A 15,800-nucleotide genomic window follows, 5' to 3' on the forward strand; every position below is an offset into this window, starting at 1 on the left:
TGACTAATAATTATGGTGACAGAAGGTGGTCTCCAGCGGTTACCTGCACAGGTGAGAACACACAGATGTATAATGATCACTTCTCCACCCAACACAGAGACCTTAGGGCAGCATCTGGGGTCCATCGGAGGTAATGGGTTGAAACACATTATAATACAGTTTTAGTAGATTCAGTTGCTGTGATCAGGCAGGAGCAGTATGTGGGCGAGGCTGCATAGTAGTGCAGGGATCAGTGCAGAGATGTGGCTGCATAGTGATGCGGGGAACAGTGCAGAGATGTAGCTGCATAGTGATGCAGGGAGCAGTGCAGAGATGTGACTGCATGGTGATACAGGGAGCAATGCAGAGATGTGGCTGCATAGTGATACAGGGAGCAGTGCAGAGATGTGACTGCATGGTGATGCAGGGAGCAGTGCAGAGATGTGGCTGCATAGTGATGCAGGGAGCAATGCAGAGATGTGGCTGCATAGTGATGCAGGGAGCAGTGCAGAGATGTGACTGCATGGTGATGCAGGGAGCAGTGCAGAGATGTGGCTGCATAGTGATGCAGGGAGCAATGCAGAGATGTGGCTGCATAGTAGTGCAGGGATCAGTGCAGAGACGTGACTGCATGGTGATGCAGGGAGCAGTGCAGAGATGTGGCTGCATAGTGATGCAGGGAGAAATGCAGAGATGTGGCTGCATAGTGATGCAGGGAGCAGTGCAGAGATGTGACTGCATGGTGATGCAGGGAGCAGTGCAGAGATGTGGCTGCATAGTGATGCAGGGAGCAATGCAGAGATGTGGCTGCATAGTAGTGCAGGGATCAGTGCAGAGACGTGACTGCATGGTGATGCAGGGAGCAGTGCAGAGATGTGGCTGCATAGTGATACAGGGAGAAATGCAGAGATGTGGCTGCATAGTGATGCAGGGAGCAGTGCAGAGATGTGACTGCATGGTGATGCAGGGAGCAGTGCAGAGATGTGGCTGCATAGTGATGCAGGGAGCAATGCAGAGATGTGGCTGCATAGTAGTGCAGGGATCAGTGCAGAGACGTGACTGCATGGTGATGCAGGGAGCAGTGCAGAGATGTGGCTGCATAGTGATGCGGGGAGCAGTGCAGAGATGTGGCTGCATAGTGATGCGGGGAGCAGTGCAGAGATGTGGCTGCATAGTGATGCGGGAGCAGTGCAGAAATGTGGCTGCATAGTGATGCAGGGAGCAATGCAGAGATGTGGCTGCATAGTGATGCAAGGAGCAGTGCAGAGATGTGGCTGCATAGTGAGGCAGGGAGCAGTGCAGAGATGTGGCTGCATAGTGATGCGGAGAGCAGTGCAGAGATGTGGCTGCATAGTGATGCGGGGAGCAGTGCAGAGATGTGGCTGCATAGTGATGCGGGAGCAGTGCAGAAATGTGGCTGCATAGTGATGTGGGGAGCAGTGCAGAGATGTGGCTGCATAGTGAGGCAGGGAGCAGTGCAGAGATGTGGCTACATAGTGATGCGGGGAGCAGTGCAGAGATGCGGCTGCATAGTGAGGCAGGGAGCAGTGCAGAGATGTGTCTGCATAGTGATGCAGGGAGCAGTGCAGAGATGTGGCTGCATAGTGATGCAGGGAGAAGTGCAGAGATGTGGCTGCATAGTGATGTAGGAAGCAGTGCAGAGAGGTGGCTGCATAGTAATGCAGGGAGCAGTGCAGAGATGTGGCTGCATAGTGATTTAGGAAGAAGTGCAGAGAGGTGGCTGCATAATGATGCAGGGAGCAGTGCAGAGATGTGGCTGCATAGTGATGCAGGGAGCAGTGCAGAGATGTGGCTGCATAGTGATGCAGGGAGCAGTGCAGAGATGTGGCTGCATAGTGATGCAGGGAGCAGTGCAGAGATGTGGCTGCATAGTGATGTAGGAAGCAGTGCAGAGATGTGGCTGCATAGCGATGCATGGAGCAGTGCAGAGATGTGGCTGCATAGTGATGCATGGGGCAGTGCAGAGATGTGGCTGCATAGTGAGGCAGGAGCAGTGCAGAGATGTGGCTGCATAGTGAGGCAGGGAGCAGTGCAGAGATGTGGCTGCATAGTGATGCAGGGAGCAGTGCAGAGATGTGGCTGTATAGTGATGCAGGGAGCAGTGCAGAGATGTGGCTGCATAGTGATGTAGGACGCAGTGCAGAGATGTGGCTGCATAGTGATGCATGGAGCAGTGCAGAGATGTGGCTGCATAGTGATGCATGGAGCAGTGCAGAGAGGTGGCTGCATAGTGATGCAGGGAGCAGTGCAGAGATGTGGCTGCATAGTGATGCAGGGAACCGTGCAGAGATGTGGCTGCATAGTGATGCAGGTAGCACTGCAGATATGTGGCTGCATAGTGATGTAGGAAGCAGTGCAGAGATGTGGCTGCATAGTGGTGCAGGGTGCAGTGCAGAGATGTGGCTGCATAGTGATGCAAGGAGCAGTGCAGAGATGTGGCTGCATAGTGAGGCAGGGAGCAGTGCAGAGATGTGGCTGCATAGTGATGCGGGGAGCAGTGCAGAGATGTGACTGCATAGTGATGTGGGGAGCAGTGCAGAGATGTGGCTGCATAGTGATGCAGGGAGCAGTGCAGAGGTGTGGCTGCATAGTGATGCAGGGAGAAGTGCAGAGATGTGGCTGCATAGTGAGGTAGGGAGCAGTGCAGAGATGTGGCTGCATAGTGAGGCAGGAAGCAGTGCGGAGATGTGGCTGCATAGTGTTGCAGGGAGCAGTGCAGAGATGTGGCTGCATAGTGTTGCAGGGAGCAGTGCAGAGATGTGGCTGCATAGTGATGTAGGGAGCAGTGCAGAGATGTGGCTGCATAGTGTTGCAGGGAGCAGTGCAGAGATGTGGCTGCATAGTGATGTAGGGAGCAGTGCAGAGATGTGGCTGCATAGTGATGCAGGGAGCAGTGCAGTGATGTGGCTGCATAGTGATGCAGGGAGCAGTTCAGAGATGTGGCTGCATAGTGATGAGGGGAGCAGTGCAGAGATGTGGCTGCATAGTGATGCGGGGAGCAGTGCAGAGATGTGGCTGCATAGTGATGCGGGGAGCAGTGCAGAGATAGGGCTGCATAGTGATACAGGGATCAGTGCAGAGATGTGGCTGCATAGTGATGAGGGGAGCAGTGCAGAGATGTGGCTGCATAGTGATGCGGGGAGCAGTGCAGAGATGTGGCTGCATAGTGATGCGGGGAGCAGTGCAGAGATAGGGCTGCATAGTAAGGCAGGGAGCAGTGCAGAGATGTGACTGCATAGTGATGTGGGGAGCAGTGCAGAGATGTGGCTGCATAGTGATACAGGGATCAGTGCAGAGATGTGGCTGCATAGTGATGAGGGGAGCAGTGCAGAGATGTGGCTGCATAGTGATGCGGGGAGCAGTGCAGAGATGTGGCTGCATAGTGATGCGGGGAGCAGTGCAGAGATAGGGCTGCATAGTAAGGCAGGGAGCAGTGCAGAGATGTGGCTGCATAGTGATGTGGGGAGCAGTGCAGAGATGTGGCTGCATAGTGAGGCAGGGAGCAGTGCAGAGATGTGGCTGCATAGTGATGTGGGGAGCAGTGCAGATATGTGGCTGCATAGTGATGTGGGGAGCAGTGCAGAGATGTGGCTGCATAGTGAGGCAGGGAGCAGTGCAGAGATGTGGCTGCATAGTGATGCGGGGAGCAGTGCAGAGATGTGGCTGCATAGTGAGGCAGGGAGCAGTGCAGAGATGTGGCTGCATAGTGATGCGGGGAGCAGTGCAGAGATGTGGCTGCATATTGATGCAGGGAGCAGTGCAGTGATGTGGCTGCATAGTGATGCAGCAAGCAGTGCAGAGATGTGGCTGCATAGAGATGCGGGGAGCAGTGCAGAGATGTAGCTGCATAGTGATGCAGGGAGCAATGCAGAGATGAGGCTGCATAGTGTTGCAGGGAGCAGTGCAGAGATGTGGCTGCATAGTGATGCGGGGAGCAGTGCAGAGATGTGGCTGCATAGTGATGCAGGGAGCAGTGCAGAGATGTAGCTGCATAGTGATGCGGGGAGCAGTGCAGAGATGTGGCTGCATAGTTATGCAGGGAGCAGTGCAGAGATGTGGCTGCATAGTGATGCAGGGAGCAGTGCAGAAATGAGGCTGCATAGTGTTGCAGGGAGCAGTGCAGAGATGTGGCTGCATAGTGTTGCAGGGAGCAGTGCAGAGATGTGGCTGCATAGTGATGTAGGGAGCAGTGCAGAGATGTGGCTGCATAGTGATGCAGGGAGCAGTGCAGTGATGTGGCTGCATAGTGATGCAGGGAGCAGTGCAGTGATGTGGCTGCATAGTGATGCAGGGAGCAGTGCAGAGATGTGGCTGCATAGTGTTGCAGGGAGAAGTGCAGAGATGTGGCTGCATAGTGATGCAGGGAGCAGTGCAGAGATGTGGCTGCATAGTGTTGCAGGGAGAAGTGCAGAGATGTGGCTGCATAGTTACATAGTTAAAGAGAGTCTGAAGCGAGAATAAATCTTGCTTCAGACCTCATAGATAGCAGGGGCACACGTGCCCCTGCTAAACCGCCACTATAGCGCGGCTTACCGGGGGTCCCTGATCCCCCAAATCCCCTCCGTAGTGCGGGGGAGCGCTTCCTGGTTGGGGCAGGGCTAACCGCCGCAGCCCTGCCCCACGCGCGTCTGTCAGCGCGTATCTCCGCCTCTCCCCCGCCCCTCTCAGTCTTCCTTCACTGAGAGGGGCGGGGGAGAGGCGGAGATGCGCCGCTGATAGACGGGACTAGAGGCAGGGCTGCAGCCGTTAGCCCTGCCTCCGTCTACAACCAAGTCTGCGGCCAAGTGTCGCAGTGGGGGGTTTGGGGGTCAAGGGACCCCCGTTTAGCGGCTATTTATGAGCTCTGAAGCGAGATTTATTCTCGCTTCAGAGTCTCTTTAACACTTAGACATTTCCGTAGAAAATGGAGTATATCTACAATGCAATCTTATGTGAAAAGGGGGTGGTACCCTGGGGGATGAGGAATAGATACATACCGGGGCATAACTTGAAACCACTGGGCCCCCCCCATCCAAACCCCCCCCCCCCCCCCCCCTAAAAAAAAAAAATCAGGCTGGAACCCTACGTTCACTAGAAAAATAGAAAGTTTGCAGGCACCCTCACCCACATCTATACACACACACACACACACACACACACACACACACACACACACACACACACACACACACACACACACACTGAGGCTCAGAGTAAAGTCCCCTGCCCCCCCCTTCCTGTGCCCCGCCCCCGAGTATCTCTAATCCTCAGGTACACACACACACAGCACCCAGACATATATTAACCCACAAATCACCCTAACATATACTCACACACACACACAGCACCCTGACACAGCATACACACAGCATACACACACATACACACAGCACTCTGACACAGCATACACAGAGCACTCTGACACAGCATACACAGAGCACTCTGACACAGCATACACAGAGCACCCTGACACAGCATACACAGAGCACCCTGACACAGCATACACACACACATACACACAGCACTCTGACACAGCATACACAGAGCACTCTGACACAGCATACACAGAGCACTCTGACACAGCATACACACACACATACACACAGCACTCGGACACAGCATACACAGAGCACCCTGACACAGCATACACACACATACACACAGCACTCTGACACAGCATACACAGAGCACCCTGACACAGCATACACAGAGCACCCTGACACAGCATACACACTCACATACACACAGCACTCGGACACAGCATACACAGAGCACCCTGACACAGCATACACAGAGCACCCTGACACAGCATACACACACACATACACACAGCACTCGGACACAGCATACACAGAGCACCCTGACACAGCATACACACACATACACACAGCACTCTGGCACAGCATACACAGAGCACCCTGACACAGCATACACAGAGCACCCTGACACAGCATACACACACACATACACACAGCACTCTGACACAGAATACACAGAGCACTCTGACACAGCATACACAGAGCACCCTGACACAGCATACACACACATACACACAGCACTCTGACACAGCATACACAGAGCACTCTGACACAGCATACACAGAGCACCCTGACACAGCATACACACACACATACACACAGCACTCTGACAAAGCATACACAGAGCACTCTGACACAGCATACACACACACAGCACTCTGACACAGCATACACAGAGCACCCTGACACAGCATACACACACATACACACAGCACTCTGACACAGCATACACACAGCATACACACAGCACTCTGACACAGCATACACACAGCATACACACACATACACACAGCACTCTGACACAGCATACACAGAGCACCCTGACACAGCATACACACACACATACACACAGCACTCGGACACAGCATACACAGAGCACCCTGACACAGCATACACACACATACACACAGCACTCTGACACAGCATACACACAGCACTCTGACACAGCATACACAGAGCACCCTGACACAGCATACACACACATACACACAGCACTCTGACACAGCATACACAGAGCACCCTGACACAGCATACACAGAGCACCCTGACACAGCATACACACACATACACAAAGCACTCTGACACAGCATACACAGAGTACTCTGACACAGCATACACACACACATACACACAGTACTCTGACACAGCATACACAGAGCACCCTGACACAGCATACACAGAGCACCCTGACACAGCATACACACACATACACAAAGCACTCTGACACAGCATACACAGAGCACTCTGACACAGCATACACAGAGCACCCTGACACAGCATACACACACATACACACAGCACTCTGACACAGCATACACAGAGCACTCTGACACAGTATACACGCACACAGCACTCTGACACAGCATACACAGAGCACCCTGACACAGCATACACACACATACACACAGCACTCTGACACAGCATACACAGAGCACTCTGACACAGTATACACGCACACAGCACTCTGACACAGCATACACAGAGCACCCTGACACAGCATACACACACACATACACACAGTACTCTGACACAGCATACACAGAGCACTCTGACACAGCATACACAGAGCACCCTGACACAGCATACACACACACATACACACAGTACTCTGACACAGCATACACAGAGCACTCTGACACAGTATACACACACACAGCACTCTGACACAGCATACACAGAGCACCCTGACACAGCATACACAGAGCACCCTGACACAGCATACACACACATACACACAGCACTCTGACACAGCATACACACAGCATACACAAACATACACACAGCACTCTGACACAGCATACACAGAGCACCCTGACACAGCATACACAGAGCACCCTGACACAGCATACACAGAGCACCCTGACACAGCATACACACACACACATACACACAGCACTTTGACACAGTGGCCCACTCCCACACATACACACACACACACACACACACACACACACACACACACACACACACACACACACAAACACCCAAATTTCCTGCTTCCGTTACTGTCTTCTGACAAGAAGAAGCATTGTACAGAGCAGCTGTGAAGATAGATTGTGGCATGTGTCCTCCTCTCATCATCTCACAAGGTGTGTGTTGTTCCTACAGTGATGTGTAAGAGGCCGGGCAAGAGGCAGCCATACACATTCTACCAGGATAGAGATTACTATAATCCTGGGGAAGTGGTGACAGTTGTGTGTAAGGAGGAAGGATATCGCCCGGAACATCCAAATATCACATGTGTGCCTTCTAGAGGAAGATATAATTGGGATAAATCTCCTTCATGTATTGGTGAGTAGAAAGTACTCTCTATATCAGCAGAAATTGTCTTGGCCACACATTCCAGTCTATACTGCTGTCTCCTGGCCTCTGGGCTCATGCTACCCTCTGCTAATCCTTGATATGGAAATGCCATCTGTGCCGCTCTACATTCCCTTCCATAATACTGCACAGTGTTCTCTAACGTTTAAAATACTAAAGTGTAATAGAACTTGGTGAGTTTGTGTAATGAGTTCACAAGAAGGACAATATTTGCCATATATGGTACATTAGAAGTGCCCCAGTATTGTACAGCAGTAGAGATTAGGAAATGTTGCTTTGTTGTATGCCATGAGGTAGAGAAAGGTGTACCGTAAGTGTTTAGGAGGGATATGCTCTAATCCTCTCCCCGCACACATTCACGCACGCACATGATTGATTGAATACCCTGTGTGGCTCCTTGGGCCACACATGTCATATTTGATCTGATTGTCAGCCAATAGCATTTTTGTTACATTAGGAAAGAGGTGGCGCCTAAAGTTGCCCAATATAACTAGTCATGTATAGGTAGATAGACCAAGAGACAGATTTTTCTCTTATCGAAGCTGATCAGAGAGAGATCTGTTGGCTGCCTATACACTGCAGGTTTATTCCTGAAATCAGCATGAAATATCTCAGCCTTATGATGCCACCTCTGCTACCTGGCTACTGTCTCCCCAAACACTAAGGTCCCCATCTGGTGCCCATGCATTCAAATCTCATCTGTCCAGCTTCTCCCAGTCTCATCCACTGCTTCCCCATGAGCGCCCTACGTGGTGACCACATGTAGCACGTGGCATGTGTGTGACATCACACACAGACCTGGTGGTGGAAAAACCGTGAATGAGACCAAGAGCTGTGGGACAGTGGCGGCACCTGGGGCAGGTGGGATTTGATTACATGGGCACCAGTAGGGGGCACATTTACAGACTGGGGACAGCAGTACAGAGTACATAGTCATGCCACTTAATTGTAAGTATGAGCAGCGCTAGGATAAGAATTTAAGCCAATAAGGGCAAAGATTGGTCCTCCAATCTCACACAATAAGACAATTATAGAGAGTAGCCCTGGCACAAAAGAAATGGACATAAAAGGACAATTATAGGAACCAGCTATGTGTGTCTAATGCGTGCTGCTCCTTTCAATATTTCATGCTGAATGATCAATACTCAAACAGTACTTGCCAATAATTGGTGCAAACAATGATTACAGTAACCATGATTACAGTGCCTCCATGGGGTATACCAAACCCTATAAGCCTCCAGTAGTGTGGAAAAGATCTCCCTAGTATGCTGTGCAAAGGATTGGAAAACTTGCTGTAATTCTGACAAACTTGCTGTAATCCCTATTGTCAGGAACCGGCCCCGCGGCACGCCTGCAGATACGGTTCCCGACTCGAGAGGGGAAGCAGCCTTATTCAAGCTACCACAAGGCTGTGACCCCTCAGAACACTTCTCACTGCCACCACTAGCTGCTGCTAGACACTTCACATTTCCCACTCTGCTGTCAAGTGATCTGCACGCAGTCCGTGTTTTCATATTTGGGTCAGCTTTCCGCTTAGGCCAAACACGGGAATGCCACACACACACATAATACAATCGTACAGTAGCAAGGCACAATCAGGCACTGAACTTTGTAACGCAAGTTACACTGCAGACTCTCTCTAGGCTATGAGCGTTGGCTTAGTACAGCAGAGGTCAAACTTATTAAATAAATATTTAATATTCCTATAAAAAAAGTGGAACAGTGCAGACAAGAATAAATACAAAAGATTTACAAAAAACAAAGTAAAAATTACAAAGGATAAAAGTTACAAAGATACACAAGACAGTTTGCATAAAATAAAATGGGGATAAATGTTACCAGCATATAGATCTGAGCGTTGTTGCGAAGAGAACGCAGTTCTGGTCAGGAATCAGGATAGTCCTAGCGTGTTGCTATCTCCAAAGAACTACAAGTTGTGACTATCCTAGCTGATGTTTTATAGCAAAATTTGTGGCCCGGGGCCACTCAAATGTCCAGATCCAGGAATAATCCAATTTCCTCAGGTGTGACAGCATACCCTTGCTGGCTATGACATGCCACTTCAAAGCTTTTCCTGTTTATACACATAGTGTAAGCAATCGGTGTCAACACATAGAGAGAATCCGATTATTGGTGATCTGCAGTATCACCAAGAATGCGGATATATACTTGATTATTAATGATCTGCAGAATCACCAAATAATACAAGTATGACTAACCTCTGGACACCTAAGACAGTGAAAACAGTAATAACAATTTAACGATACAAAATCGTGGAAATGTCCACCACACAGCGATTCCTCAGAGGTGTGGTTACCTCTGAATGGGAATCCCGTATGTGAGATCCTCTAGAAGGCTGGAAGAGGAGTCTCAGCCTCTAGCAGCAATAATCTGCTAGGGCAAGCGTCTCGAAGAGGCAAGCCTCAGAGATAGCCCACCAGTGGGAGACGTTCCACTGGGGGAAGAAAGGTCAGACAAGCAGAGGTTCGGCAACAAAGAAGGCGGCACAGTACAGGAGCGAAAGGCAGAAGAGTAAACGGTAATCAGGCAGAGGTCGGCAACAGAGATCAGATAGGCAAGGTACACAATCGATAAGAGAGAGAGTAGTCAGGAATAGCCAGAGTCTAGCCACAGGTAAATCACAATTACAATCCTAACTCAAGGTGTGAAATCCTTAGCATCAACACCAGGGCACTGCACTAAGGTCTGAGCGTTAACACAGAGATGTATTCACGACAGCAGACAATTAGCTACTGCCCAGCAAGTCCAGTTTGTAGCTAGAGAGCTACTCAGCGCCACCCCAGAGCCCCAACCAATCAGGACACCTCCTGAGGTCAGCTGACTGGTGAGTCAGCTGAGCCTCCTACGTAGGAGGTAAAAGTCCTGCCTTCTTGCGCGCGCGTGCGACCCTCTGCCTCTGTGTGATGGAGAGGCCAGGCCCCGGGTCCGCGTCCGCACGCGGGCTGGAGTCCGCTAGCCGCAATGTGAGACCCGCCGCCGTGTCGCCAGTCGCGGCGGTGGTGTCCCTACCAGCCTGCGCCGACGGCTCCACATGAACATGAACGGCGGTATCTGCCGGCTGGGAAGCAGAGACCGCCGCCATGCTGCCCCGCATGGCGGCGTTGTCTCCGCTATTCCTCACGGTACCCCCCCCCCCCCTTGAGGAGTGGACTCCGGACACCTCCTACATGGCTTCTCAGGATGCAACTGATGAAATTTCTTCCTCAATCTCTCAGCATGCATGCGATCCTCCGGTACCCAGGACCTGTCCTCCACACCATACCCTTTCCAATGGACCAGATACTGCACCGAATTCTGCACCAGCCGAGAATCCAGAATCCTTTCAACTTCGTATTCTTTCTGACCCTCTACAACCACTGGGGGGGGGGGGGGGAATAGGAATCTACATAAACTGCCGGTTTCAGTAATGAGACGTGGAATGATCTCCCACATCTCATACTGGCTGAAAGATCAATCATATAAGAAACATCATTGATCTTCCTGACCACTGGATAAGGCCCTATAAACCTGGGACCTAACTTGGTAGCAGGGGCGTAGAGATAGGTATAGCAGGCATAGCAACGCTATGGGGCCCTTGGCCACTAGGGGGCCCCATCCTGACAGCAGGCAACTTCTTTACATAACAGAAATTTACATATACAGAAATGTTAAAACCAAATACTCTCTGTGCCCCCAACTCCCCCCCCCCCCCCAAACACAGTCCTCCATTGCAAGTTTGCAGAAGCAGCAGGCAGGCGAGAGGGGCCTATTTTCTCAGCCTGTTTGCTGCTGGCGCATGAACACTCCCTGGCCAGCCCGACAATTAATCCTTAGTTCCGGCAAGGAAGGAAGAGCTCCAGGTGGCGCTGCTGAGCAGAGCAGGGAGTTTTAGAATCTCAGTGACGTGAGAACTCCACTGCTCTGCATTAGAGAAGAGGGAAAAGCTGCTGGCTGCTGCTCAGTCTTCCGGCTCCTGGTAAGCATGTGATGGTGGAGGAGGTCGCTGCTAATCCCACATCTCCCAAGCAGGCATCAGGGAACACAAGCCACGCCCACCGCCGAGGCAAGCCACGCATACCGCCGTGGTAAGCCACGCCCACCGTCGCGGTAAGCTCCGCCTCCCAGTACACTATGGACACTTTGCAGTGGACAGGAAGCTCCCTTCAGCAGCACCAACACTGATCTTTACCTCCCCAGCACCCACACTGACCTCTCCATCCCCCCTGCAACCCACACTAACCTCTCCATCCCCCCATGCAACCCACACTGACCTCTCCATCCCCCCATGCAACCCATACTGACCTCTCCATCCCCCCATGCAACCCACACTGACCTCTCCATCCCCCCTGCAACCCACACTGACCTCTCTATCCCCCCCCCCCTGCAACCCACACTGACCTCTCCATCCCCCCTGCAACCCACACTGACCTCTCCATCCCCCCTGCAACCCACACTGACCTCTCCATCCCCCCCTGCAACCCACACTGACCACTCCATCCCCCCATGCAACCCACACTGACCTCTCCATTCTCTCCCCCCCCCCCCCTCAACCCACACTGACCTCTCCATCCCCCCTGCAACCCACACTGACTTCTCCATCCCCCCTGCAACCCACACTGACCTCTCCATCCCCCCCTGCAACCCACACTGACCACTCCATCCCCCCATGCAACCCACACTGACCTCTCCATTCTCCCCCCCCCCTCAACCCACACTGACCTCTCCATCCCCCCTGCAACCCACACTGACCTCTCCATCCCCCCATACAACCCACACTGACCTCTCCATCCCCCCATGCAACCCACACTGACCTCTCCATCCCCCCTGCAACCCACACTGACCTCTCTATCCCTCCCCCCCCCCTGCAACCCACACTGACCTCTCCATCCCCCCTGCAACCCACACTGACCTCTCCATCCCCCCCTGCAACCCACACTGACCTCTCCATCCCCCCCTGCAACCCACACTGACCACTCCATCCCCCCATGCAACCCACACTGACCTCTCCATCCCCCCCCCCCCCCCTCAACCCACACTGACCTCTCCATCCCCCCATGCAACCCACACTGACCTCTCCATTCCCCCCCCCCCTGCAACCCACACTGACCTCTCCATCCCCCCATGCAACCCACACTGACCTCTCCATCCTCCCATGCAACCCACACTGACCTCTCCATCCCCCCCATGCATCCTACACTGATCTCTCCATCCCCCCATGCAACCCACACTGACCTCTCCATCCCCCCATGCAACCCACACTGACCTCTCCACCCCCCCCCCCCCTGCAACCCACACTGACCTCTCTATCCCCCCATGCAACCCACACTGACCTCTCCATCCCCACCTATAACCCACACTGACCTTTCCATCCCCCCTGCAACCCACACCTCTCTCTCCCCCAGCAGCGTCCTCTCCAACCCCCCCCCCCCCCTCCACAACCCATATTGACCTTTTCATCCCCCTGCTCGAACCCACACTGACCTCTCCCTCCCCCAGCAGCATCCACACTGACCTCTCCCTCCCCCCCCCTTCCTGCAACCCACAGTGACCACTTCCTCCCCCAACAGTGCCCACACCGACCTAAAACAGTACCTGCACCCCTTCCCCCACACTGACCTCTCTTCGGACCTGTACCCTTTCCCCCATAGCAGACACCCAGTGCCCCCACCCACATGACACCCACTACCTGCTCCCTGTCCCAATATGGCACCCTATAGACCTGCACACAAACTTTATTTCAATCCTCTAAAGTGATGTATTTCTTATTCCCACTGTTAAAGTGGAGCTGAACGCTTGCACAGGACAGAAGGAAAACGTATAGTAATGTGCCCTGTATGTAGTTAGAGAGTTTTGCCTGTCTAATTCCCCCCTCACCTGTGTCTAATCACAAGTTGTAATTTGATGTCTCCCCTGTGTCTCCTGACTGCCATGGCAGATAAGCTCATTTGTAAAACACAGGATGTTAACCCTATGTCTGTGTCCCCGAAAGCAGGAAGTAGACACACAGCAGATTTATTGCCAGATTTGCACCAGCTGTAACAAAAAAATGTTTTTATTTAAAGGTGATTATAATGTTGTGTATTTTTTAGATCAGAAAGGAAGTTCTGAGTTTAGGTCCGCTTTATTATAAAGAAAAAGCAGAAAGAGTCAGTGTGGTTAAAATGATTAAATTATGCCTTTTGCTGATAAATTCTTTGTGGTATGTGTGACTAAGGGTGTGAGGAGTATCTTAAAGTTTACTGGGGATGCAAACAAGGATTTATACTTACCTGGCTCCTCTTCCAGCCCCCTGTTGTCAGTGGGCTCCCTCGGTATCTCTCTGGTCCCATCTGTTCCGCCACTGTCAGCCCCCGTGAAGTCTCCGACTGCTCCAGTGGCTGGGAGTGTTCTGTTAGGCCTAGTGCACACCAGAGCGTTTCGGCTGCGGTTTGCGATCCGCTTGCGGGTGCGGATCCGCTTGGGTAATGTATCTCAATGGGGTGGTGCACACCAGAGCGGGAGGCGTTTTGCAGAAACGCATACTCCCGGGCTGCTGCAGATTTTGGATTGCGGAGGCGTTTCTGCCTCAATGTTAAGTATAGGAAAACCGCAAACCGCTCTGAAAAACGGCACTTCAGAGCGGTTTGCCAGGCGTTTTTTGTTACAGTAGCTGTTCAGTAACAGCTTTACTGTAACAATACATGAAATCTAATACTATTAAAGCGGTGTGTGCGCTCCTCTTTTTCCAACGCACAATATGACCAATACAATAGCTAACGCACTATACAAATGGTTCACCACACTATGGGCTGGTATCACCACCCTATGTTAGATTTGTAAGGAAGTAGTGTCGTGCTCAACATTTAACAGTGCTCTTTATATATAAGTTCATAAGTTCATAAGTCTCATCGCCATCCACTGCATTACTGTGATTCAATAATCATCCAATGTCTAAAATCCATGTGCTGTTCTTCCTGTCATTAGAATAATATATTGCGCTCACCAGAACTTGTGGCTGATTAGTTATAGTCAGCAATAAGCGTGAAACACTGCTCCAATTCCTCCTGGTCTTCCAGGCTCCAGCAGTTCAAATACTCGGAAGTAAGCAGAAAGAGACAAACATAGCGTAATCCTATTACAGTTTGAATCACCGTGATTGCACTCCCCACTGTGCCAAAAAAAAAAAAAAAAAAAAAAAAAAACACCTCCAACACACTGTGCTGTGATTTTTCCGTGTGTGAGAAAAGGCTATATGATCTGCTCACCAGATGCTTTGGCTGATCTCAGAGAACCAGCAAACACGCTTTCCAGAGTTGTTCAATAGGCGTATCAAGCTTCTTATCCCTTAAAGACTCAGAGCAAAACTTGCCATAGCGTAATAACGTTTAATCAAATACAAAATGTATACAAGGTGCACTCACATTCCATTCGGTTAAAAATGCGCATATAATAAATCCTCGGACGTCCTAATAGCCGCTGCTAATGCTCTCCGCGTCTCTCGCACCACGACCGAGGCCCCGCCCTACCGGTTTCGTCATCAATGACTCATCAGGGGCATACCTCCGGTCCGGCGCAGAGACGCTTTTATTGTGTAACATATGTTAATTCCCCTTCTGAACGCGGCGGCCATTTTCAGCAGCAGAGACTGACAGATACAGCACAACCTGTCATATCTCTGTCATACTGGGACTCAGTGTTGCATCTTATAGCGACATCTAATGGACAAACTTAATACTTTTTCACAATTATCATACTTCCTGCTCACTATCTAGTTTACCTGTATATGTATATATACAATAAAAATATACATTGAAAATATAAAAAAATATAAAGTAATAAAAATAAAAATAAAAAATAAAATATATATAAAACTACATAGCTAGACATCAGTGCAATAAATAGCCATAAGATTGCAAGAACATGCATACACACTAATGATTGTACAGTGACCCTATCCAGAGATCATGCATCACAATCGCTGTA

General features: G+C 51.1%; 1 protein-coding gene across 1 annotated transcript in view; it reads left to right on the top strand.

The window, feature by feature from the left end:
- Positions 1-15,800, top strand: part of LOC137544499 (complement factor H-like) — a 200,555-nt gene that overhangs the window by 108,307 nt on the left and 76,448 nt on the right. Inside the window, exon 10 of the mRNA XM_068265587.1 lies at positions 7,626-7,808. Within this exon, the coding sequence (XP_068121688.1) occupies positions 7,626-7,808 (183 nt within the window). The remainder of the gene's footprint in view (positions 1-7,625; positions 7,809-15,800) is intronic.

This window comes from Hyperolius riggenbachi, chromosome 1, assembly GCF_040937935.1.
Source record: "Hyperolius riggenbachi isolate aHypRig1 chromosome 1, aHypRig1.pri, whole genome shotgun sequence".
Classification (NCBI taxonomy): domain Eukaryota; kingdom Metazoa; phylum Chordata; class Amphibia; order Anura; family Hyperoliidae; genus Hyperolius; species Hyperolius riggenbachi.